General features: G+C 39.9%; 2 protein-coding genes across 2 annotated transcripts in view; one reads left to right on the top strand and one right to left on the bottom strand.

The window, feature by feature from the left end:
- The window catches only part of LOC139814497 (uncharacterized), a 74,604-nt gene that overhangs the window by 7,046 nt on the left and 41,325 nt on the right, over positions 1-26,233 (top strand). The window lies entirely within an intron of this gene.
- LOC139814714 (segmentation protein Runt) lies at positions 20,944-24,787 on the bottom strand. The gene is made up of 4 exons (XM_071781185.1): positions 24,141-24,787; positions 23,934-24,047; positions 22,411-22,515; positions 20,944-21,945 (listed from the first exon to the last, which is right to left on the bottom strand). The coding sequence occupies exons 1-4, from the start codon at positions 24,457-24,459 to the stop codon at positions 21,497-21,499; spliced, it is 987 nt and encodes a 328-aa protein (XP_071637286.1). The 5' UTR covers positions 24,460-24,787; the 3' UTR covers positions 20,944-21,496.

The raw sequence follows: 26,233 nt of genomic DNA, 5'->3' as shown, positions 1-26,233 counted from the left end.
TCGAGATGGTGAAATGTGAAATCTCCAACGGAGGAGTTGCCGCGATCTAACCTTCCGCCAATCGTACCCCGCATTTCCGCTTTCCAACCTCTCTTTTCCTCTCCTACCTCAATCACCGCATAGTGTTGAACATGAAAACTCTCCCTCGGGGACAGTTTTATAATGCGAGCCGTGATTACGCGTGATTGCTCAGGTAGTTCCTGCTGTGGAAAAGTTCCGCCGATCGCGGCTGGTGGTACTTTTTGATCTCCCATTTTTAGATAGCTGCTAAAGAGAGAGAGAGAGAGAAGGAGAGAGAGAGAGATTGCGGCCTTTTTAAATAAGGCGTTTAAAAAGGAATTTTTTCAATGGTAAATAACTTTCAGGATATATCATGTTATGTATGTTTTAGAACAATTAAGTTAAGATGTGTAATGGTATATTATTATATATTTTGTCTCACATTGCGTAAAAGTCAACAGAATTAATCACTTTTTCATTCGGTCGACATCATATAACGATGTTGTCTGTCTGTGATATGTCGAGATTTTAACATATCATTTCCGTGTGATCTCGTTTCCAGATCATCGCGCTTGAAATTGGTCGTTGAAAAAAGATACACGTGTCAGAAGAAAATAGACTTCTTCTTTTTCTTTTTATAAACATTGTATACGATTAGGTTGTGCCAAAATTATTCTCTCACTTTTATCTTGCAGCATGACGTAAAAAGTAAATAATGTTGCCGAAGTAAAACTTATCGTTAATTTCGAGAATTGACAAAAATATTTTTCATGAGTCAATTTAGACATTCCAAACTTTATAATACGTGTTCCTCGGTTAAGAACGAGTGAATGCTAAAAAATTATAAAATGTCGAAAAATGGTTGCGTAATTAAATTATGCCTCATGCCGTTCAATTGGCGACACGAAAGCGAAAGAAAATCTTTTCGACACGCAGTCGCGACACGCAGAAACGAAGCCGAGCGTTAAGGTGAGAGGATATTAATTGGAGGATATCACGCGCGCGCGTCGTGTCTTCTGAAATCCCATGGCATTCTCACTCGTGTATATGCTACATCGTGCTTCCTGTTGTGTAGAAACGCATCCCTTTTTTCCGTCCGGCGCCCTTCTCGCCTGCCGGCCTCTCTATATCCCTCCGGCGTCAAATACATCCGTGTCGTTGTACGCGCACACGCACGTCACGAGCGAAACAATTCACCCCGACCCGCACGCAAGCCTCGTCTCTGTCGCGCTCGTAACACACACTCTCGCACTCATATGTATATACACAAGGCGAGGCGGCTTGGAGGCTGGGGCTCGGACTGCTCGGAGACCACGTACATACACGAACGTATTCGGTGTGGACGTGAGGGTGGCAGAGAGGTATTGAAATTAGCCGACCGGTCGGCCGGTGCTCTACGTGTATGCTTCGAGCGCGACCGATGGAGTAGGGGTAGAGATTGGTTCGGCGGGGCTTGCATATATTCACACCGAATTAAGTCACCAACACACCGTGGACTGGCCTGGCCGCACTCTTTGTACAGCCACGAGCCCTTTCACGCATACCGCTCGCAACCGTGCGCCCGCTCGACTCGCACGTGTATAAGAGCGCGAGCGGGAAGAAGGGATGTTTGAATTTGGATGGCGGTAGACCCGTGATGAGAGCGAGTGAGCGAAAGAGAGAGAGAAAGAGAGAGAGAGAGAGAGAGAGAGAGAGAAAAAAAAGAGAGGAGATTGGGAAAGAAGTTAACGCGCGTTGCGTGGTGTATTCTAAAGCGTGCATTAGGTGCGAGATTTTTTGCAAAACGGTAGTCGAAAATGCCGATGCGAGAAACTGGCATCCACAGTGTGTGCCACTCGATATGTCCTTTTAATTGCATTTAACATTCACAATATTGAAATGAAATTCATGTATTTTAAAGTCTTTACTCTGTTACTGTACAAGGCAACTGAACAAATTTATATTTATACATCTTTCCTTGTATATAAAATGTACATATATTTTTTAATGAAGATGCATATCAAATTTTATTAATAAAATTTTTTTTTAATGGTATTAGTAGATAAAAATTCGACTTACTCGCATGTTACGGTAGACGCAACATGCATTTATGCGTTCCGTATGTACGCTTGTATCTCCGGTTCGGTTGAAACGCGTCGTTGGCTCGCACGTACGATATCTCCGCTTTAAATGGGAGCATTAGGGCCGATACGACATGTTTGACTTTGGTCGGCAGTGCGCTGGCCTCGAAGAGGTTAACGTCGACTACAGACAGCTGTCGGCGCGATGCAACATGCATCACGCCGTGAATCTTAAAATGCGCATTAGGGGAGATTATTTCTCTCGATTTAAAATCGGGGTTGTCGTTACTCTTTGGGTTATACCCTCTAGACTAAGCGATATGATTTATTCGAAGATCTACATGATAAATCATGTGAAAATTGTAATATATATTTTCAAATCAAACGTATCTTTATTTCTTTTACGTAATTTTTTTTAAAATATTTTTTTGAAATCTTGAGTAGGGACAATTAGATTCTAAGAAAACTTTTTAAGAACGTCTAATAAGAGAGACAGAAATTATCCGTTTAATCGTAAATTTTCTGATGGTAAATTATTGTGGAGTGTATCGAGTTGATCATTTTACTGCTTATTGATTGTGAGAGAAAACTGTTACATATTCGATGACCCCGCGGTCCTTAAAAAATGCCCCGCATTGCTTTGACAGTTTCTTTACTATGCACCATTAAAAAAATGTCCTCGATTTTGCAAGGCCAGACCTAAAAAAAAAACATCACTATAGTGTTCCGGCTAAAAATTAATGCGGCATGCTACCCGAAGGCATAAACACGTAAAAAACCTGGGTGTTGCGTAGTTGAAATAGAGAGGCAGAAAAAATGGTGCGTCCTATAAAAATATACGACACTGTTGTAAAAATAGTCGAAGACGAAAGTCCCAGTCGAGAATTGCACGAAACGGGATCTCCCAATTCTGGTATGCCGTTTTTTGACCTCATGGATACTGTTGTCTTTTAAAAGCTAAAAAAAGTCAGCATATTTTTTGGCGTTAATTGTATCTGGGGCATTGCTTTTTCTGTGCGATTTTTTTAACGCAAAAAATGACTTTAAGAAGAAAGTGGTGTCCCTAAAAATTCGACCAAGCTTTTTTGCTACCTGGCTGATCTATTACATCTTGTTTGAGAGTATTTGCAAGTAAATTACCTCTTAAATATATTTTTTCTTATTTTTTTCTCGTTTAGGTACTATAATAAATAACACATGTAGATACTGTTTTTTTTTAAATTGATAATATAACACTTATCAACTTTACATCTCTTACTCATATTTTAAATTTATTTTTATTTTTAATTGATTAAAGTGCGTATATATAAGTGAATGATGACATGAATAAGAATAAGATTTATTTTTTCGTATTCTATCCTTGCTTATACTTGTCAGCAATATCCTTGTATAAAGCTAAATAAAGGGCAAGAAACGGTGAAAATATTTTTTCTGTTATATATGGACTGACCCATATAATATAAAAAGTGATGGCTTTCTCAGTTTTCTTTGAAGAATCATAAAATGAGAAAGGGTTCAAGATTCCTACGCATATTCTTTTCATTTTTGAAATAACAGATCGTCCATACGTAAAAGAGTTGATTTTATGCCGTTAACCCTTTCTTTGTAATAAAGTTATTCTTTATTCTTTCGTTTCATCGAAGAAAGTGAAAAAAGGAACGGAAAAAGGCAATAAAAATCGTACGAGTTCACCGATATCGACTGGACCACTGCAATATAAGTTAACCCTTAAAGTTAAAACCGAGGAAACGGGTTGCCGTATGGTAAACGGTCCTGGGAAAGCAACTTCGCTAAATTCATAAAGAATCTCACTACGCGGCAGAGTAAGCCGGCGCTCGTAAAATGTACTTTGCTATTTTTACTCGCTGACGTCCATGTAAAAAAATAATATTTCGGTACGGTACATGCAAACGGTAAAAATTTACGCAAAAACAACGCTTGGAAAAAGAGGCTAAAAAAAATTAACGGTACCGCGGCCGAAAGTCTTTCTTCGCATCGAGAAACTGTTTTTCCAAGAGAATCGTAAATTTTATTCGACTTTGGGAAAAAAAAATTTGGTATAATTTTCGCTTACTGCAAACAAGCGTATCATTTGCTATACTTTGCCAAACAATTTTTCGACCAAATCTATGTTTTCCGTTATGCTTTCAAAGCTAAATTCCGCTCCCGCTACAAGAGTACAAGAGCGAAAAACTCTTTTCTGAGTATATATTATTGAGATATTTTGGGCTCATTAAATATGTCTTTTTGATGCAGATTTATAAAATATATGTTTTTTAGACATTTTCGATTTTATGCTCTGTTAAATATACAATACTGTGCTATTATATTAATGCGTATACATATGTGTATAGAATACTATATTTTTTTTATACATTTGAATTGTCTTTAAGACTAAAAGCATCAATAGATATTTTTCTACATATATACCAATGTCCTTAGCAATAAATCATGTTAAATTCCCAATAAAACAGGTGCTTACTGACATTGTGCAAATTTTTCATCATCAGATCAGTGTAGTAAGTAGTTTAAATATTTCGTCAGAGTCCCGCGATCATCGTTCTCCGACTTCTAAATTGGATCGGGGGCTGCGAATATCCGTCGGATGGTTTTATTTGAAGTCAGGTTAAATTACGAGACCGATGGACGACGCAGCCGGCGGGCGTGAGCGGCAAGGTGAAAAGCACGGCTCGAAGGAGATTTAATACGATCACCGCGCGAATATCACACCCCGACCGAACCCCACCCCTAGAGAGCATCCCCGACTTCATCGGCCAGGTGCTCGTTGTCATGCACTCCCGTGTACGATATTGCCGTGGAGTGGGTGGTGGCTGTGAGAGGGGGAGGGACGGGGGTGGTGGTTGTCGCAGCTCGCGGGCGTTCATTAGCGGCTGCACAGGGTGGATCTCGGAATTCGCGTAGCAAGGCTTTCCTCGCGGGGAAGCGGTGATAGAAGCGTGGACGAGGAAGGAACGAGAGGAAGCCAGAGGACGAGGAGGAAGGAGGTAAAGCGCACTCCACTCGCCGGAGAGTTAATCCACGTGTGAAATTCGAGTGACCCCTGACCCCTGACAAAGTGCCTGCCTTTCTCCCCTCTGTCCTCTCCGCCACCGTGCCGTTTCTCGCATCTCACTCGTGCTGCGTGTATCGGGCTTCAGCTACCGTGATTCTATCGGGACGAAGGAATGCCACCGGACGAATGTCGTTTGTCGTATTGTTGTCATTTGTCGATCGAAAATTTCACATACACCGTTTTCTCGAAATATCATGAAATATGATAAATTCGTATAATAATTGATGAAATTTGTTATATTTGTGTGTGTGTGTAGCCATATAGCTTATATCAGTAAGATTTTATACCAGATTTAATTGGCTACGATATAAGTCGACATTATATCATATTATTATAGAAATAATGTAGTATGAACATATATCTTTATTCTTGGACGGTAGTAAAATATATACAGTTTAAAATTTGTAAGCATTCTCTCTTGAGAAGCTATATCGTGTCCCATTAGGTAGCAAAGTATTCTCGCTTACGTGAGGTTCTTTTTACGTCACTGACCATTGATTACATTCTTTCGAGGTTTGAACCATTTGAAATGCGTTGACAACAATCTTGGGTTAGGTTTTTCTTGGAGAAGGTTAGTGGTTATTCGTTCTGTCCATGATGCGTTTATAGTTATTCCGGGAAGTCCTGGCGCGCGCGGGAGGGGTCCGGATCTTGCCACGAAATAGTGTGCATTGTTAGCCCCATTGTGACCAATAAGCAGTTTTAAAACCATTGGAAAATTTACAGTTTTCAAGGAGAAAAGGCCTGTTTTTTGCCTCGAGAAAAATGAAAAGAAGACAAACGACCCACAAATTGTCTAAGGACTATTCTTATTATAAATGACAATTGTTTTATTTTCATGGACATATTAATTGTTTCTGATTTTAAGTTCTTTCGAATCAATCAACAAATTTATTATTTATTATGTCATTTAGTTATAGTTTTGTTTCTTCTCTTTATTTTTGTTGTTTTATTCACCCGCTTATAGGCACGTTCAAATATAAGTAATTCTTAACAAATCCTCTCTTTCTTCCTTCTTCTTTTCACATAAGGATCGCAGGATATTCGGAGAGGTTTTGGAAGGAAACCAGGACACGGATACCGCTGGTAGCCGGCGCGGAGCAGTCGGTTAGGTTATTGGGAAGCCGATATCTGGCCGCAGGGAGGATAGAGGAGGTCGGACGGAGAGCAGACTCGTTCGGTAGATTCGGAGGGGGGTAGGGGGTTGGAGTATTGGCTCCCGAAACTGGGGAATACCGAGGAAACGAGTTGTGTCGTATACCGTGGAGCTCTCTTTCCGTCTTGCTCTTGCCCTCCACTCCAGCCACTCTTTCTCTTTTCCTCTCTTTGTCGTACGTTCGCGTCGGGCGGGGTGGTCCTTGCGTAGGATATGGGGTATTGTATCCGCTCCCTTTCTCTTTTTCTCGTGGCATCCCTTCCAGCCATCGCGTCCTGGGCCCATACCCCCCGATCCATATATTTAAAACAAATGCTATCTGATGCGGCGCCGCTTTGTGGAGGCAAGATGAGACCAAGCTCATCCCTCCGCTCTTTGCTCTCATCCTCCCGCGACCTCTCTCCACCCTTCCGCCTCCCTTTCTGTGTCGTTCTTTTTCCCTTTCACTCGCGCACGCTCTCTTCGGCGCTTTGCTCGCCGCTCTCTTTTGCCGCTGGCTGCCACGGAAGCAGGGGTGCTTCCACGTCGCTTCGAGAAGCTTCCTGTCCACGTTTTTTCCGATAGATACGAGAAACTAGTCTCGGATATGGTGTCCGGTGACGTTTTCCGAGCGTTTATCGAGATCATAGTTGATCTTTTATCTATAATACTTTGATGAACAGTCTGTTTTCCTATTTAAATTAATAGCTCGAGTGATCAAATCAATCGATCAGTCTGCTGATTTACGTTAAATTTATTATTTCTCCTACTTAATTTTTTTTTGGAATTGTAAAATATCATCAGAAAGTAAAAAAATAACATGATATATTTTATCCGATAGCGTGCAAGACTAATGTTATCGTTCTTTTAATTACGACGATTAAGTTTAAAATTGACAAATATTTTGAACCGTAATCAATCACGATCGGCAAACAGCAAGGTATTTGCGGAAAAGTTTGAGGATCGCTGAGAATTCGTGAGAGCGTAGGTGTCGCGAGTCTATCAGCCAATGCGCGGGAGTTCTCCTATCTCCGCCAGTAAATCCGGCCGTAAGTTAAACTATTGGGGAATCGAGGCGATTCTCCCAGCGCCTCCAGTGTACGTACTCTGTTCTTCCAGTAGGGTCGCGGAAGATCCTCCAGAATCAAGTTTACGTATATCTCGTTGCCTATCATCTCCATCACCATAGATTGCCCATAAAGAACCCCAGCAATCCGTGGTTATATGTGACGGAGCTACGGGTCGACTTCATCCTCTGTTGGATCCTTCGATCGAACCTCATCTTATATTTTTACTTTCTACTCGCGCTCGTATCCGCAACTTTGAACGAGAAATTAACAGTGATATACTCGAGAAATAAAAAATAAAATGTATGACAAATTTAACAACAAATTTTTGATTTTTTTACGTTTTTTTATTTTTATAGCATTAGGCTGTTTATCATAATCAATGTAAAAATTTAAGCCTTGAAAGTTGAATCATCATCGCTGGAATGTGGATGAACGAGCGCATGGTAAAATTTAGTCGTTCTCTGGGGAGGTCTGCATGAACAAAACCGACTCTTTAGGTCTCCTTAACACATCGAGCGAGCCTGTACCGTACGCAGTGGTGTGTGCCGGACGTGTTGCCATAAACGCGTTATAGCCGGAACGAATCCGTTCTGTTACCTCTGAAATTTAGGGAAACTGTCTTGTTCACGGTTGTGCGACCTCCGTCCGGTTCCCTTTCGTTCTTATTATCGTGAAAATGGAGAGAGTATATGGACGAAATTTGTGCGGACTATCATGCAGAAGGAAAAGATGTAAAACAAGAGTGACATATCAAAAGTGTGTGTGAGAGAGAAAGAGGGGGGGGAGGGAGGGAAGAGAGAAAAGGGATACAGTTGTTTAATTTACAGTAAATATGTAAAAGGAAAGACAGAGGAGAGATGTAGACTAGCAGATTAGCCAGATATTAGGATTTCTATGCAGACTCTTAGACAAATAATTTATATGAATTCATAAATAAGAACATAATTCTATTATTTGTAATATTTTCATATCAATTATATTTAGCACTAATTTATGATGTTTCCTATGACGCAAAATTTACGATAATACTTACATTACAATGCATTTCTACCACACTGTCAGTAAGAGTCAAAGTCCTAAGAGAATACAATTGAGGTTTCGGACGATAGGTAAGAGGGATCAGAATGGGCGTGCTGTTGGCTCCATAAACACCCGCAAAACCCAACCTCTGTGCCGCATCGTGCAACCTCTCTATTGCGGATGACCGATAGTCCAGAATACGCTCACGCGGAGGTTACTTCAAAGAATCACAACCAAATTGCATTAAAAGTTCAATAACGTGTGCTCTCTTTAAAATATCTATACTTATTGTACTTGATATCTATAATAATAATTATTAATTTCATTTTATTAGAACATTTCGTTAATATAATCAGAGGAGGTAAACCAAGTGCAAGATTATGAGATGAATATACGTCTTTTTATATGTTAATAGAAAATTATTTTGTTAATTTTTTTATACGAAAAGAAAGCTCAAGTCTGATGTAATCTTAGCGAATCATAGACTCATGTTGACTCATGGTTTTATTACAAGACCCTGTTATAGGATTATTTAAAAATTATCAGAAAAGACTGTCGCAGAAATAGGCTAGCTAATTGAAGTTATTTCAAGTAAAACGCAACGTTTAGATTTAGAAAACGGAAACAAGAATATCCGATGAGAAGATTTTAAAACGATCTCCAGTGCGATTTTTAAGGTCAGTAACAGCGGGGGATTAGTATCCATAATGAGGGTAGTATTTTTTCTTTGTAATAAATAGTTCCTTTTTACCTTGCATTGCTACGCATATATACATGTGTGAGAGCGGAACAATTGGCAGAATCGATGAAACCGGAACCCCGTTGAGTCGATAACGCGTTCTTCTTTGTTTGCTGAGTTTGTATTTTTGAGAATTGATTCGTCGTTTGACAAGCAAGAGGTTTTCTATTACAATTCTTGAGGTTGCGTCTTGACTGAGATAGCTTTTGATGTGGGAATTCTTTTGGCCTCTCTTTTACGGCTTTAAAGACATGGTATAAGAGATAGCAATGCGGCGCGCTACATACTCTTTATCAAAACTTTCCGTTTTGATTAGATATGATTTGAGAGCATAAACAATGATTAGAATAAAGATTAGAATGTTAATTATTATAGACGTTAAATAATAAAAATATAGATTTTTACTTTAATAATTATTTTTTCTTATTATATTTATGAAAACATTATGTTATCCTTATCCTATGTAAAGAAACATGAAAAGCTAAATTGTTATTTGCACTGTAATCAATTAAGAGTTCTACATAGTATATATGCTATAAAGAATTAATGTTGCTAATATTTCGGAATATTAGCAACACTGAACTTTTGTTACTGATTTTTGATTGTTATCTTTGTTACTGATAGAAGGAGACATCAATGACGAATTAGATCACGATTTCGTCTAAAAATATGAAGACTAGAATAGCTCTATGGTATTCTGGTGGCGAACAAAGTTAACACGAAATTAATTTTTGTTGTATTGGTGAGACATAGAAAGATTTACTTTTATGTGAAGAAATGGGTAAAATATATATTAGTATAAATATTTTTTCAAATTTATATGTTCTTTACAAAATTGCAATTTATTTTATTATTATTTCTTTTTTCAATATTAAATTTCTTAAGATATTATATTAAGATATTATAAACTTCTTAAGATACTTTAAGATACTTTATTTAATTTGTTTGCGTGAAAAATTCAGAAAATACTACATACTTTCTACGTTGATCCCCGCTAATACATATATATAATTTATCTAACAATAGCTCTCGCAGGTCAGTCTTCGGCCAGGTGCACTCATTCAACCGATCTGAGAATAATTTGTTCGGGGTTTTTGACAGGAAAGTTTCGATTTTTCTCCCTCTCTTGGAATATAATATTTTGGAAGTTGCATAGGTAGTCTACTAAAGTAGTTTCTCTTGTATTCTGCATCATGAATAAAAGTACGATCACCTTCTTTCCGTTTCGTTGACGTTTGATTTCTTATAGGGGCGTTCTCCGGAACAAATAATTGCGTCTGTAGATATCTCATCAATCTTACCAAATCTAAAAGTGTATCAAAAAGCATATATTTCAATTATTTTTTTAATTATCATACGTCGTAAGATGCAATATGTAATATATACTATGTAATATACTTAATCACAAAATCCAAACTCTAACAGTTTATTCTTTGATTCATTTAAATTGGATGTTTTTCAGCAGAGAGAGAGAGAGAGAGAGAGAGAGAGAGAGAGAGAGAGAGAGAGAGAGAGAGAGAGAGAGAGAGAGAGAGAGAGAATTTCGAAAAAATTAATCGCGATAAATGTTATATCTATGATATTTAGTGTTTATTGTTTTACACTTTTTGTATAAAAGCGCAGAATCGCTTAACTTGCATCGTGAGAGCAAAGTGCAGTCCCTCTGGGGGCGAACGATCGAGCAAACGGTGAGAGTGGAGGATGGCGGTGGTGGCGATCGTGCCGGGCAGTGTCCATTTATCTCGCGTTTTGTCGAGTGCCAGAATACGTTCTTTATTTACAGGCGACTCGCGTTTTCCAGGACGCTGCATCGAGTGCTGACGAGAAACGTGTTTATTATGCGATCCGCCTCGAAGTTACGCGCTCAGAGGGCGGATCGCCATTGTCGATGAACCCGATGCGGGGAGGCGGGCCCGCCGCTGTTTGCGCCCGCGAGCATAAAGCAGATTTCCAGTGATTTACGTCGAGTCACCAAACATACCGCGCGCATCGCCGTGAAAACGCCTTCGGCCGCCGTGTTCCATTCATCCGCGCGGTTTTCATGCCCGAACCGATTTCATTCATGCCTAGCCAAAGTTGGGGAGACACATCTCTCGATGAAACCGAGAACGTTCGGCCCCCAAATATAGCTTCGCAATAGTTGAATATATTTCTGTTGAATTCAATAAAATATTTCAAAACGGTGATTTTTTTCTTATGAATCTATCAAATTTAAACGTTGCATCTATATGGTAGTATAGATATTGATTAATCAATTTATTTTTTGCATATGTATTCATGTACATTATTGACATTTCTTACCATTGAAAAAATTTACATAAGTAAAAATATTTTAAAAATATAATTGACAACGCAACATTTGACTTATCTTTTCCTGCTCCTATGGAAAGATGAGCCATGAATCTTTAGATCAATGACACCCACGCGTCCCGTGAGATCCTATGCTTACGCATCGCCCCTCGATGAATGTCCCGGAAGAGACGTTCTTTCTGGCCGCGCGGCGCGCACCAGGATGCTCGGTATTATACCGTCGAATTGTATTGTCCGCGGGAGGATCGTATAAAGTTTCGGATGATTGTACTTTCGCATCTTTGATGACATCTCCCGTTCGGGAATAGAGATGTCTCAATTACTTGATCTTACCTACTTTTACCTGATGATTTATGCGGGAAAACGTGCGAATGAAAGTTGGATGCATTTAGAAAAATGAACGATGACAGATTCAATGATATATCTACGAGATTGCAAAATTGATTTGAATACCGCAATTTTTGTTAAATTTATTATTAAAAATAATAAATAATTTACCACTTTAAATCAACGAATTTGAGAACAAACATATACTTTTGCTTTGAATATACCATCATATTTTCTAGAAAACTATTGTCGAAAAAAATGTTTCTCTGGGACATAATACTGTCGAAAGAAATGCATCCGAAAAATAAGAATATAATTCCAACATTTGATTAATGACCTTCACTTTTAGAAACATAATGGAGTCACCCTAGGATAGATACTATATTGTGGTCAAGGCCATGTAGGCAACATTGAAATTGTGGAACTTTCACTTAAGGCACCCGCTGGTTTTGGTTTAACGATATTTTTTAGATATATTATATTTCGCTCGTGCGGGCGTGCCCTACCCAGTGTGACAAAAACCTCTATGTCTCACCCAGACTATCTTATTACCCGAGCCACGCGCCATATACAATGAATAAAATTGAAACAATTTGTTGTGCCTTTAGGAGCTTTCTAACAATGTGGGATGACTCTGGGCGCATGGCTCGCCATAAATTTCATTGGCGTCGCATTAAGCTAAAATATATGGAGAAAAAAGAAAGACGCATTCGTTGCAGTACGCGCGTGCGAGAGGAAGTGAGATATAGTCGTTAAATTTCCCAAAAATTTCATGAAGCGTATTGCTTTCTCAATGTACTTTTTTTTAAGCATTTTGTCCTTTTCTCTAGTATGGAGAAAACTTTCATTTTTCAATCTTTAACAATGAGCAGATTTGTAGAAGGCACGAGCTGCCAATAAAAGTTTAAAGTTTATAGATGATCAATTAGGTCGTGTTTCTTTATTCCGTGCAATATTGTCGCACAAGTACTGCCTTAAAGATTTTGTTTTTAGGAAGAATCTGTGTTTTCCTTTCCCCTCCTTTCTTCTTTTGTTCTTCTTTTCACTTCTTAGTATAGAAATGGGAGCATACCGAATGAACCGGATCGCGATTCTTTCCGACTACCCTCTTACTCGCCTCACCCTTCGCTCTACGTTTCGATATAGTTGTGCGAGGGTTGCTTCAATCTTACAGAAAGAGAGGAATGCGATTTGGGATTTCCGTGTTGGCGTGGTTAGATTAAAGGGATCTTGTAAGACATTCGCTTGAGTCGTTAATAAAGTATCTCGTTTACAATCTGTTCTCGGTTGTTCTCTCCGTAACATTTTATGTATGTTTATACGAATTTAAACGAAAGTGACTAGACAAAAAACGCTAAATAATTTAAACGAATCAAGTGAGATTATTGACAAGCGTTACTGCAAGAGGATTTTATAAAGTTAATTAAAATATATTTTATAATAGGATTATTAGAGTCTATAACATTTTAATATTTCAGTTTTGTAATTTCAAATTTACGTAAATGGTAACTGGTTATTTAGATATTTATGGTCAAGAATTCAGTTCAATTTATATAATTCGATGCGGGTGGTTGACATTTTTCTTTTGCACGGTAGCAATTTTTCACGGTATAAAAGATAATTATTCACGTCAAATTAGTCAAAAGGAAAACATGACAAATGATCTAAAATTCAATTAAAATGGCTTTTTAGTTCAAGTTTCTGTAGTCCATGTTCAAAGCCCATCATGTTTGTTCCATAATGGGCCAGCGATTTGAAAAAGTTTGTTTATGTCAAGTGAAAGTGAAAAGACGATACACATACATTAATATGTCTGACTATTTTTTCTTATTAATACGTCTGACTCGCGCTACTGCTTTTGTTTTATATTTATCAGAGCTTTGAAAAAGGATAATAGTTAAGAAATTATTACCCATTTAGCTGCAAACAGATATATTTTTTTCAGTTAGAATTTGGACTAAAAGAATTTATGCTTATAATATTTTAAGTATAAATCTCTTTTCTTGAGACTAATTAAATTAGTTTTTGAAGATAAATAGCTATTTTATTTCGATATAACAATTTATAATATTTTATCTTCGTTACATTTATAATGCTTGCGGTTTACTCGGCTTTTATTTCGTATTGGAAAATGAACGAAAGCAATTAACAGATGACTCACAGTTTTATGGCGATAGGGTGTCGATTTTTCACGAAACACAACGATATTGCATTGCAGTTTTGAGACGAACGTGACAGGAGTTTTTAAGAATGGCACGATGCCGGGGAGAGGGGGAGAGGAGGAGAAGAGGAGGAGAGAGGAGGCACCACATATGGCCGTCGGGGAGTATTAGATAATGGTGTTAGCTGTCCCCAATATATTCAGTCACCCTATTTTTAGTGGTAGCCTCGATACAAAGAACTCCGGGTATGCAACACGCACGTAAGCAGAATGCGCGTATTGTCGTTGGTCTCGTTGTCGCATGCATGTTTCGTCAATAGTGTTATTCTGTTTGTTATGTCAAGAATTGTTAACGTTCTAACATTTTATAAAGAAAATCTGTTTTGAATATATTTATTTTAACTCATTTTAAGATAGAATCTGTTATTTGTGTAACATTCATATTATTATTATTATTATATAAGAAGAGGAAGAAGAAAAGTTCTTAATAATTGATATAATACAATAATTTTGTAAAATAATATAATTCTATATACATGTTTCTCACTGTATAATATTATTTCATAAATTTATAAAAAAATTTTACATATGACAGAGCTAAGAAGCTTTCTTATTTTTATCAACGGTTCCCAGATATCGCGTGCAATATCAATACCAGAGGCTTGATTAGCTTTCCAAATGAAAATCTGACATGGACGGATACCCACGAGATATTAACGTCTACAGAATGGATCAGGAGGTTTAGAAAGGAAGGAAGGCGGAGGTGCAGTTGAAAGGCGAAGGGGGGGAGTTTGGTTGATTTTGAGGGGTTGCTACGGGGGTTGTCGTGGCGTACCCCTGCGGGCTCCCGCTCTCGGCTCCTAGATGCCAGGGTGGTTTACCCCCGACGACCGTAATACGCTGTACGAGGGGTGAGAGTGCAGCGAGTGTATACGAGTTTGTGTACGTGCACACATGTTAGAATGCGGTATTACGTACGTGGGTAGCCGCGTCTTTCGTGTATAGTTGACGACATTGATCATAAGTGCAAGAAAGGAAGTTTGCAATGTCTAAATATTTATATATGTTATTTGTAGAATTTTTAAAAAGTATTCTAGCCTATGTAATAATTTTTACTCCTTTTCTTAACTGCTCCAATTTTAAATGAGCAGACACTTTTATGAATTATAAATACTAGCGATCATTATTTATCAATCAAGAAAAATATGTACGATTAATCGTACTCTTCTTTATTTGGCTGAAGCTACATTCTTAACTAATAAAATATTGTCAGTTTTGCTTGTATTAATAGATATTAATTTCGAAATAATGTCGTAAATGTTTAGAATGTTTGCTTCCGTAAACTTCATGCGCTATACCACGTATGACATTGAATAAGGCATGCTGTGTTCAACGAAAGGGGACCACTGGACCAAGAATAATCGATAAATCTGCTCTAGAAGGGCGAGCCCATCCCCTGTAGTCTGCATCCAAGCGATCTTTAGGATCAGTAACGACACGCTTGCTCCTTGAAAAAGTGTGCCGCGGTGTCGCCTTTGAAATATGAACAATGTTCGTATAAGCAGGATTTCCCTCCATAATATTTTCACGATTTTTTTACAAAAGTGTATGTAAACAACAGAACGATTTATTTAATACTTATTTTATGTTAATATCGAATGCGATCTTGATATCGCACAAATAAAATGTAAAAATGTTTAAATGGTTTCAATTTTATACTCAAATAATTATGAAGATGATTATATCATCACGCTTTTTTAAAATCACTAAAGAAATCTGTTTGTTTATGGAATGTGATAAGATCTATCATTCGAGCGAGCGAGTTTAAAATTGAAAACCAATGATACTTCTCGTTGTTCGTCAGGATAGTGTCGGGAAAAAGGGCGAGAAGTTCGTAATCTATGTGAGAACCTCTGCGGGGTAAGTCTCACCCTATCCAGTCATGTGTGATGGACCTAAATGGATGAGACGCACCCCTGCAGCGGCTGCTGGCCTATCGGCTGTCCATAATTTTTGCAGCTATTCCAAAGGGTAATATCTGGAGGGTGGGTACACGGAGCTTTCTGCCTGCGAGAGGATAGGTACTAAGTACCTACTTGCTCGGGCATTAAAAATGCCGGGATGCTTTTGCCACGTACGTCTAGACCCCAATCTAGTTCAACCTTCTGCATCCTCTATTCTCTTTCCGTCGATAGCCAATATAAGATATAAAATATAGTTGTAAATATATTTTTGTCGAATATTTTATCAATCTAAACGAACTTTCTGCAAAATATGTACATGTTGCACTTTTATAACAAAATTTGATATCTCAAATTCTTAATATGTCTACATTAAAAAATATTTTGACGACAATAATTTTCAGATGAACTTAAAAGTCAATTTTCCTTTCACGAGAACGTAGAGGAAAATTTTCGTTTTAATTTTTCAATATTTTTATATTTTTATAATTCTTTTTGCTGGGTATAATTCCCATTTAAAAAAAAAGGTATAGCTATTTTTGTAAATCTTAGCAATGCTATCATAACACGATGCATTCGACTCTTGAGAATATGTACATTTCGCGTGTTGCAAGAAGAGGCCTACAAGGTTCTATACATTATTTAAAAGAGTACGAGAGAGAGAGAGAGAGAGAGAGAGAGAGAGAGAGAGGGAGAGAGAGAAGCTAACTGGAGATATTACGTAGGTTCATTTCGATGTGAATCGATTTGGCAAATTGGTCAATCGTTGAGGGGTCAGAATTTCAGTAGCGGCTGCGATGACGGGGTAGAAATGAGGCTGCTGGTCCGAGAGGGTGGTGTTGGGTTGTACCAGGACGGTGGAAGGAGAGACGGTGTAAGGAAATTGTTCCGACGTGTCCACTTCCTCCCGGACTGATGAGTTCCGTTCTGCCGTTGGATGGAAGCTGGGTGGACCCTCGCAAAAAGAAACCGAGGGTCCGGTCCGGTCCGAACGCTTCGAACTTACCTACGAATTTGATCGGGAAACCGATTTCGTGGATTTTGAAACAGGTCAGCGTAACGTGGTAAAATCGTGAAATTCGTATTCGAGCCGAGTAACTTAATTCTGAATGCATGTGAAAGTCATCGAGTGAAAGTTGCAACGAGTTGTAAATCAAGATATGGACTTGAATATATATATATATATATATATATATATATATATATATATATATATATATATGTATGCCTTTATTCTAGAATCTAGATAAAAGCCACAAATTCATTTCTTAATTTAGACCTGCAATCACTTTCTAATTTTTCTTTTAGCTGTTACCTTTACCTTTATTGCTTTTTTTGGTTTTTCTTTTATGGACATCAATTCATCGAAAGACAGGTAGTGGTTGCAATTGATCTTTAACATATGTCATTTTCTGACATAGGTCCCAAGGACACATTCCATCATGACAGTTGAGAATAAATTATTTTCGTACAAGAAGAAAGGTTCGATTTTTTCTTTTCAATTGCATTTTAGTTGGTTAAATTCTCTTTTACTTTAAGATTACTTAAAGCTATTTTTACAGATAGTCAAATTATTTTTAAATACAATGTGTTCTGGCAAATACTTGGATGTGACTTTAAAAGTGGTTGGTAAATGTATAGTGTGGCAGAATTTTTCGATTTATTGCTTTTCCTAAGATCGATCTAATCTAAGGTCTCTTCGGTATCCGCAGTTTCGCGATATCGCTAATGAAAAAACATCGAAGAAAAAGAATTTTTGATTACATGGATGGTCGGAATGAGTGAAAAATTTCAACACGCAAAGGAACAAAAGGGCGGCGGGCCCGTTCTACGAGCGAAAAACAAGTTTCCTCTCGGAAACAAATGTAGAAAGATCGATCCGCGTTCCGCGAAACGACGGCGTGGCGCGCCGCGCCGTGCCGCGCCGATTTAGCGGCGAACACGGCCTGAAAATCGGTGGTTTCCGCGAAACAATTCGCCTTTTCAGCGGCTCTCGCTGTGCCAATCGACGATCAAACAGCGCCAGCGCCTCGACGAAACAACGACGTGTGTGTGTGTGTGAACGCACTACGTGACGTACACGTGCCTGTGGGGCAGGTACTCTTTAATCCGCGACAGCAGCCGCGAGCGGGTCGATAACCGATAACGAGGTCGGGGCATTGCGATGCAAAACAGCTCGTTAAACGTTTTTCCTAAGATCGCGCGATGCCGCGCTTTCGCTTTTACCTTCGTCCTCGAGCGGCCACGAGCAAAAGACGTTAAGTTCGAAGACGGGGCGCGTCTGTCGAAGACGATAGCGATTCTGTATTTCGTCGAGAGAGGAAGGAAGAGAATCGTCTTCACTGTCGTTGCGAATTCCTCTCGAAAGAAGCTTATTATTTCCTCGATTCCCCGCCGTACATCCCCCTCCGGACTTTTACGAAACGCCGTGTAATCCTCGACACGTTTCACAAGAACAATTAGTCGCAACAATGAATCGCAAAATCAATAAAAATCCTTTGAATAACTTTGCAGAGAAAGTCTTTTGTTTATTTCGGTTTATTTTTATTTTATTATACTGCTATGTTCCACTGCTCTCAGCATCTTTCGGAAAGATCTCTCACAATCAGTATTGCTTGATCTGAAAATTCGATTATTATTTATGAAAAAGCTACAAGCAAATTGAGAAACTAAAACTATCTATATTAACATTAAAATTGTTAATAGATTTACTCTTTTCCATTATTGCAATCTCTGCAATTTCTATAAATATATATCATTTTCTGTAATATAAATATATTTCACGTTTTCGTGGCAACGACTTAGTAAGTTTTTTGTCAACGTTAACCATATATATTATCGGCGTAAAGCGTAAACGTGGACCGGTCTCGGTTCGCCGATTTGGCTCGACCGATCGCGTTGACACTGCCTCCGCAAGCGTGAAGAGACCTTTACGAGCGCGTAATCCAGTGCGTACAACGCGATCTACGTACGTAAACGAAGCGTCCCAACCCTGCGTCCAGCAGCCTCTTTCGCATGCGTAGCGCCTGCGGTCGGTGCGTTGTTGGGCAGGTGAACCGGGGCGAGAGCGACACACACAGGAGAGAGTGGGCGGGGTACTTACTAATTGTCCGAGCCCTTCGCCCCTCGACCTGACCCCCTCATCAACGCTGATTGCCTAACTCTAGGACCCTCAAACCAGGGTCCTCACGATTCTAGACTAGCGAAGAGGATCGACGTCCTCTGGCGTGTCGACGAAGCGAATCAACCGCTCCTTCCGCGTCGCATTATACTTGAATTGTTCCAAAGTCCTCGTTGATCCTCTATCGATCTCCGTTTGACTAATTGGAATAGTTAAAATAATTCTATTTATTTCGCCTTTCGACTTTCACTTATTACATAGACTGATTAAAATAAATTTGATTTTGTACTTGAAATAAAATTTTTATTTCGTTGTTGTGAATCTTTTACATATATTCGATAAAGTACACGAGATGTGAACCATTATATAACTAAACTTTTGCGAATATATGTAAATTTTGTTGCTGCAATTAACGTAGTTATCTCGAAAAATATTCATTTTCCCTCGGTTTATACTTTATACTAATTGTGAGATCGCGAGGTTAAACGCGATAGCTCGCACGTTGCAACGCGTAAAATACCAAACGGTTCGCCTAATAAGAGCGGCTTGTTTCGAAATCGCAAGTGGAAGTCTGTATACACCGAAAGTCGATTATTCAGCTCGGGGATCCGCACGTCCGCGTTCGCCCGTTGATTTTTTCCATCCCATGCCGCGGCTGACTCAATTATACATGACGATTCTTTGAGCAAACATTAGTTAGCGCCGGCTGGCTCGCGCGTCGGATTGGCTTGGATCGGCTCGCCTCGGTTGATGTGGTGACCCTTCATGGTTGCTTGGTTCCGTTGTCTACTCGTCAACGAACAGCCCCACCGTTACGGGGTGTCAACGCGGTTCTCATTTTCTCGCCGGGGATTAATCCCATTAAGCGTGGCGCAAAGCTGCGAGATCGCCAAGCTACGCGATCGATTGATCAGTCACTTTCGAAATATCAGCGCAGTCCGCAGATTCGATCGCGATTTTTAATCAAGGCGATCTGATCAAGATTTTACATCGCGCCTGTATGTTACGTGCCACGATGCCACGTATCGAATTTTCGCTGCAGCGTTTTCGATCCAAAGGCATATATCGGAGGCGCGTACACGTCGCACCTGCAACCGGAATGCGAGAATTGAGTTATTCGACGTCACCGAGATTAACTGCGCTCGTACTCTGTGCACCAGTTGACAAACACGACCGGAACAATTCAGAAAAAAAACTATCCCTTACCCCAGGTCGTGTTTCAGCGTGATGCAGCACAGTCCCGACGGACATTCCGCGTCATCCGACATCTCGTCGAATGAACTGAACGTTATCGAACCGCGGTTGCGTTATGTTCGTGTTTTTACGTGGAGTGAAATTAAGTGCGCGTAATTTTTGGCGAAAAATCACATCTCTACAAAATAATCCATCTCTTTCGTGGTTCTGCCGATCTCAGATTGGCAAAGAACCACTGACACCCGCCAGATTTATTCGAGAGACCTGAGAACCGCTGATGTCCCCGAACCTATAGGTACTAATACAGATCTCACGCACTCCCCTCGATATAAACCATTCTCCACCCTTGTGTTCGCCGTATGGGATCCCTTACGCACACACGAAAGAGACGGAACGATTGCGCGACGGTACGACCATTCAGATTTAAATCGCGACAAAAAAATATGGATTCCCCTTGCAGCAGCACGGAGTGCGACGTTCCGCTCTCTTTCATATTCTTCTTTTCTATTCGCGACGCCTCGACTGTTCGACGACACTTCCTTGACACTTTTGAGAATAGATCTCGCGCGCGACGATATCGATCATTCTTAGGATATAATGGTGATCGATCGTTAAATTTAACTTTAAAGGTGCTGAGAAGGATGTGATTAAATACGACAGATTGTTTAAATGTTCTTATGCGGATTCCGATTTTATTCATTCTCGTTGCATTTCTATCATCTATTTACATTAAAACTCTGGCTTATAAATAATATCAATATCTCTGTTTTGGTCTCTCTCTCTCTCTCTCTCTCTCTCTCGCTCGCCCTCCTTTCTTCACTCATTCACTTATATGTGTACTTCCATGAACACACAAAATGTAAATAAATCTTTATCTCTCTGTAACTATTTTATTGTCCACGAACTATATACACAGTACATATACAATTCGTTTCCATATATACATATGTTCAAATTTATAAAATTCATCGGGAATTTTATAATTTTGATTTAATAAAATTTATAAAATTCATCAAATGAATTTGTAAAACTTGAAACATGTGTCCGCAATGGTAGACAAAACGTCTTCGATGCGTCTCGGAATATCTGAAAGCTGAGTTATTAAAAAAATTGATGATTAATTTTATAAATGTATAAAATTTTTGCAATTTTTGAAATTTATCGCGTGTTTGATATAATTTTATATTTATTCATAAAACTTATCAAGTTTGTAAACTCTATTCATTCGTAAAATTAATCATTAATTTTTTCGTCTACCATCACGGCGATACGTTTTCACTAGCCTTCGCCCAAGATATTCGGGATCTTGTTCTTGTTACTTGGATCTACGATTTTGAATACGGCCTCCATACTTTCGCAGACGGCGGCGAGAGTTTCGTCGACGGAGACGGACTCCTCTGTGAGGGTGATAATCTCTGGGAAATAAGCGCGGTGGGCGCTTTTAATTCATTTCTCGTGCCCTCGGTTGATTTTTTGGCGTTTCTATCTGGCGACGACGACGAGGATGTGCTCGGTGGTAAGGTGTTGTGTCGAAGAGGCACGAAGGCACTTCGAACCTCTTCGGTTGCGGACTCACTACCCGATTCGCTAGAGCTGGGCGGCGTTCTGGACGGACTCGGCGCGAGCGTCAGAACCGATGTCATCGCGTTCGTCGTTGACACATTGGTTGTCGTCAACGCCGCGTAATCGGGATAATTATTGACGTATTCAAATGGATACGTCAAAATTGGTGAGAAGGCCGAATTGAATAAATCGGGGGGTGATGGTACCGCTCCTGAGGAAGAAAGAATCGGTTAATCTCGACCGTTCGTTCGCGGGGGCGAACGTAGTAGTAAGTCACATTGTTGTTTCAACGACGAAAGGGATGTACGTGGCTACGGGACGGGAAAGCGGGGCGAGGGAACCGTAGAGGGGTCCGCTGTGGGAAAAGAGAGCTCAGACTCACCCCTCGGTCCAGCTCACGGAGTATGAATCATCGGCAGGCGTCGCGAACTCGACGAAATCGATAACGCGGATTCTCTTTTAAGACTTTTTTCACGTTCACGATACATAAAAAAGTGTGAAATATTTTTCCCGCTCAATCAATTTTTTTTCCTTTCTTTTCTGAATGCGGTAAATAACGGGATGCCAGGATCCAAAGTACGCTCGGGATCCAGCCAGGGATTGAATAAGTCACCAAGTCCATGAAAATCGGGGCTATACTGATAATCCGTAAAATACATCGGAGATGCTTGATTACCTTTAACTAAAGCAGGATGCGGCAAATAACAGGATCCAAAGTACGCGGGATCCAGCCAGGGATTGAATAAGCCAAGTCCATGAAAACCGGCGCTATACTGATAATCTGTAAAATAAATGACGGGGATGCTTGATTATATATACGTACGCTAACGACCAGCTACGAGCGTTGGAAATAGATTTCATCGTTTCTTTCAGTCTACGCGTTCGACTAACGTTTAACGTTTAAAGTTTTATGATCCACCGGATTCTCTCGCAGTCTATATTGCGGTTGTGCGTTGCGTTCTTAAATTTGCGATAAGTTAAGAGACATATAAAGCCGTTACAAAAGATTTTACTTAAAGAACGAAATATTCGTGAGAGACACGACTAACGAACTGATAAACACCGCGAAAAAGGAACTCGGCCACCCAAGATCTATAAAAGCGAAGATTAACGGCGCATCCCCGGGCGATCCGGAGGAGCAGCTAGTGTATCTCTGTTTATACGAGCGTGGCATAAAATCCGTTATTACGACGTGGCGCGAGTTTTCGTGGCGCGGCACATGCTACCGCCATATGCGGTGCGATAAACAAACGCATAAACGCGGCTTCTTTTGCAGGCGGCTATCTTTCCCCGTCCCCGTCGCCTTCGCTGCCGCCGCGCCGGTTACCGTCTTCCGCGTCTCTCCTGACTTCTTTCCCCGGGTGCCGACTGCCGACCAATAAACAGTTTGACTTAGTGGGCCACGACGACCAACCGGCGGCGCGGCGGCGTTTCGGGGAAAATAAACGCGGCAGCCGGCAGCTAAAGAGCGTACCGCCGACGAAGACCTCGTTCTCGCGGCTTGACACGATGCCAGATCTGGCTGTGTCCGTGTACGTCGGCTGCGTGTGCGTGTGTATGCTGCATGTGCTGATGTGCTCTTGCGCGGCGTGCATGTGCGCGCGCTCGCTCGTGCACGTGCGAGCCGACGCTCGGTGTCGAGGGCTCGGCACCGTTCAGCGGCAGCGGCACCGCCACCACCTCGCGGTTTGAGGTCCACCAGATATACGCCGGATTATTAAACGCCCGCGAGGCTCCGACGCCCGTTTGCGGATTCCGCGGTGGTCACGGAGCTTCCGACGACTTTCGGACCCGTCGCGTCAACCGTCGGTTGAATACCACCCCTCTTCTAACAATGTCGTATCTAAGCCCCCTTCCTCCCCCTCATCGGATTGTCGGACTGAGTTTCGTGATTACTGTATTTTTTCACGCGACGTTAATTTACGCAAAGAATGGAATTTAGAATTTGTCTTGAATCTACGTACTCTACCCACTTTTACACCAACTCCGACAACTTTCTAAATCAATCTCTAAATTGCTTTATTATAAACTTGAATTCTGGAATATTACGTATTATTATTAAATGCCAATCTCTCGCGCGAAATACTTTTGTATTTGACCTTATTTTTCGAAGAGAATAACAGTCGCAAGCCACTATAATAATTACCATTACGACAAAGTCAAATATATGTTATTATTTGTATTTGTATATCGACTTACTCGACTTAGATCTCGGTTCGCGTGGTCCGTCTACTGTAACCTTGATAGCTTTGGCGTACGTGGCTACTTGGTACGGCATCGTGTTGATCTGGATCGTTAGAGTAAATGATTTTCCTGTAAACGAAAGTGAAGTCTGTTTCTTAAAGTTTTGTGGATACTTGGAGGAGCTCGTACATTCGTACATGTAAATGCAGATTCTTAGCTCACCTCTTCCACTACGACCGACGAATCTGAGATCGTTGAACTTGGCGACCTGATTCTTCATGACCGCCGTGCAATTCCTCAATTCGCCGCAACAGTTTTCGTCATTGCCAGCCTTGATGGTAACTTGCGTGCCATCCATGACATCGTCGAGAGCGATGACCTTGAATGCTACCGGAAGAGACTTGTTCGATCTCCAATGAGATGGTAATGAACTGCACATGATGGTGGGGCTTCCTGTCGTTACCAAATCGCCATGACATCTTCTAAGAGAATCGTGGAGTGTTCTAAGGGTGTCCACCCCCAAGGGATCCCGTAAATGCATTCTTTTAATTCCAGCGAAAAATCCAATAGGGAAAAGTTCGATTATTTTTCAACTCAATTCAAACTCCTGCGCGCAACCACTGTTTTGGTGAACACGATCGATCACTGTTCTTTTCGTTATATTCACTACCACACTCGTACAAATAATAGTAGACACATGTTACTTCTTTTTGCCCTTATCTCTCAGCGAAGAAACTCCACTGTGTGCTCCTGATTTGAATTTCTGTTTCAATTGCACCTTTGTACCGCGAACTGGTAAAATGTTGAAGCAATCCGACGCGCACTCGATGCCGGCTGAGCGGATTCTAGTTTTTCGCAGCCGTAGCCGCAGCTATTTAGGGGGGATTTTTCTCCCCTCCAATTTTTCCGGAGCCCCACCCAGAGCAAGCGCGTCGACCAATGAGGACGGCGGTCGTGTTGTGGCCTCCGCGGCTCGCCGCCTTCGCCCCTAACCAGGCTTAGGGGGTGCTTTGCGAAAGGGGCTGCCTGCCTGCTGCCTGGCTCGCGCGAAGGGTGGCTTGGCGCCTCCGCTCTTCCTTAACGTATCCACTCGACCTCTCTCTTTCTCTCTCTCCTCTCTCTCTCTCTCTTCATCTCTCCATCTCTCCATCTCTCTTCCTTTCTCTTACTCCTCACTCGGTCTCTCTATCATCTCTGTCTATCCTACTTCATCTGTCTTCCTTTCTCGGTCTCTCTGCCTTCACGTTCTGTTCTCCTCGTCATGCTGGCCTCGTCACTACCTTTCCACCAACCGAGCCACCTACGCCACGCTTACGTGACGACGTAAATTCTCACGCGCACGTGTTCAAACTACCCCACCACGCACGAGTGATCTGGTCCGGCAGCTGCACGCGTTTCTTGACCTCCAAGGCTAATGCGTCTTGTCCAAGCGGTGAACCGAATGACATTTCGCGCGCACTACGATTTATTTATAATTTTCTAAATATGGAGGGTATTTTCCAAATATGATGCAATGTATATATAATTTAAACAAAATATAAGAAATGTCCTAGATTATATTTTTGGCAGTGGGATTATATTATGGGCAACATTTTTCTGTTTCATCATTAACTTATTTTTAAAAATTTCCATTTCTTTTAGATTTTGTGAAAAATAAAGGGAGATTGTGTGTGTGTGTGTGTGTGTGTGTGTGATCTCTCATTGCTTATATTTTATTGTTAGTATACGAGAGTATATTAAATGTGTTCTTACATTATATGTAAGAAATATAAATATTTAGCATCCTGATAATTTGATTGTTAATTATATATTATTTCATATATTATTGTATCTACTATAAATAGCTATGAATTTTTATAAAGATCTATTGTTTGCAATAAAATAATTTTAAAGTAAATTCTATAAAATTACGATAAATTATTTTACGAAAGTTATTTTAACAAATAATGTATAATATAAATTATATAAATTATATATATAGATATATATAATTATATTTATTTTATATATTATATTTATTATATATAATTTGTATAAAATAATTAGATTATTCTATAAAGTTAACAATTTTTTAAACTTGCATTAAGATTTCTTTATTTGAAAATCTTATGTATTAAACATCGAATACGATTTATAATTGCATATATTTAACGTCTCGTTTTGTTGAGGAAAAATTGATCCCAAATTGTAGCCCAGAAATTGAGAATTAGTATATTAAGATTTTTTATTTGTGATTGAAAGTGCAGATTAACGACATACAATGGGGAATAACATTTGAAATTTATAAAATAAGTATAAATTCTTATAAACAATCT

The sequence above is a fragment of the Temnothorax longispinosus genome, chromosome 6 (genome assembly GCF_030848805.1).
Source record: "Temnothorax longispinosus isolate EJ_2023e chromosome 6, Tlon_JGU_v1, whole genome shotgun sequence".
Lineage (NCBI taxonomy): Eukaryota > Metazoa > Arthropoda > Insecta > Hymenoptera > Formicidae > Temnothorax > Temnothorax longispinosus.
The sequence above is the reverse complement of the archived record's forward strand: the minus strand, read 5'-3'. Positions and strand labels throughout refer to the sequence as shown.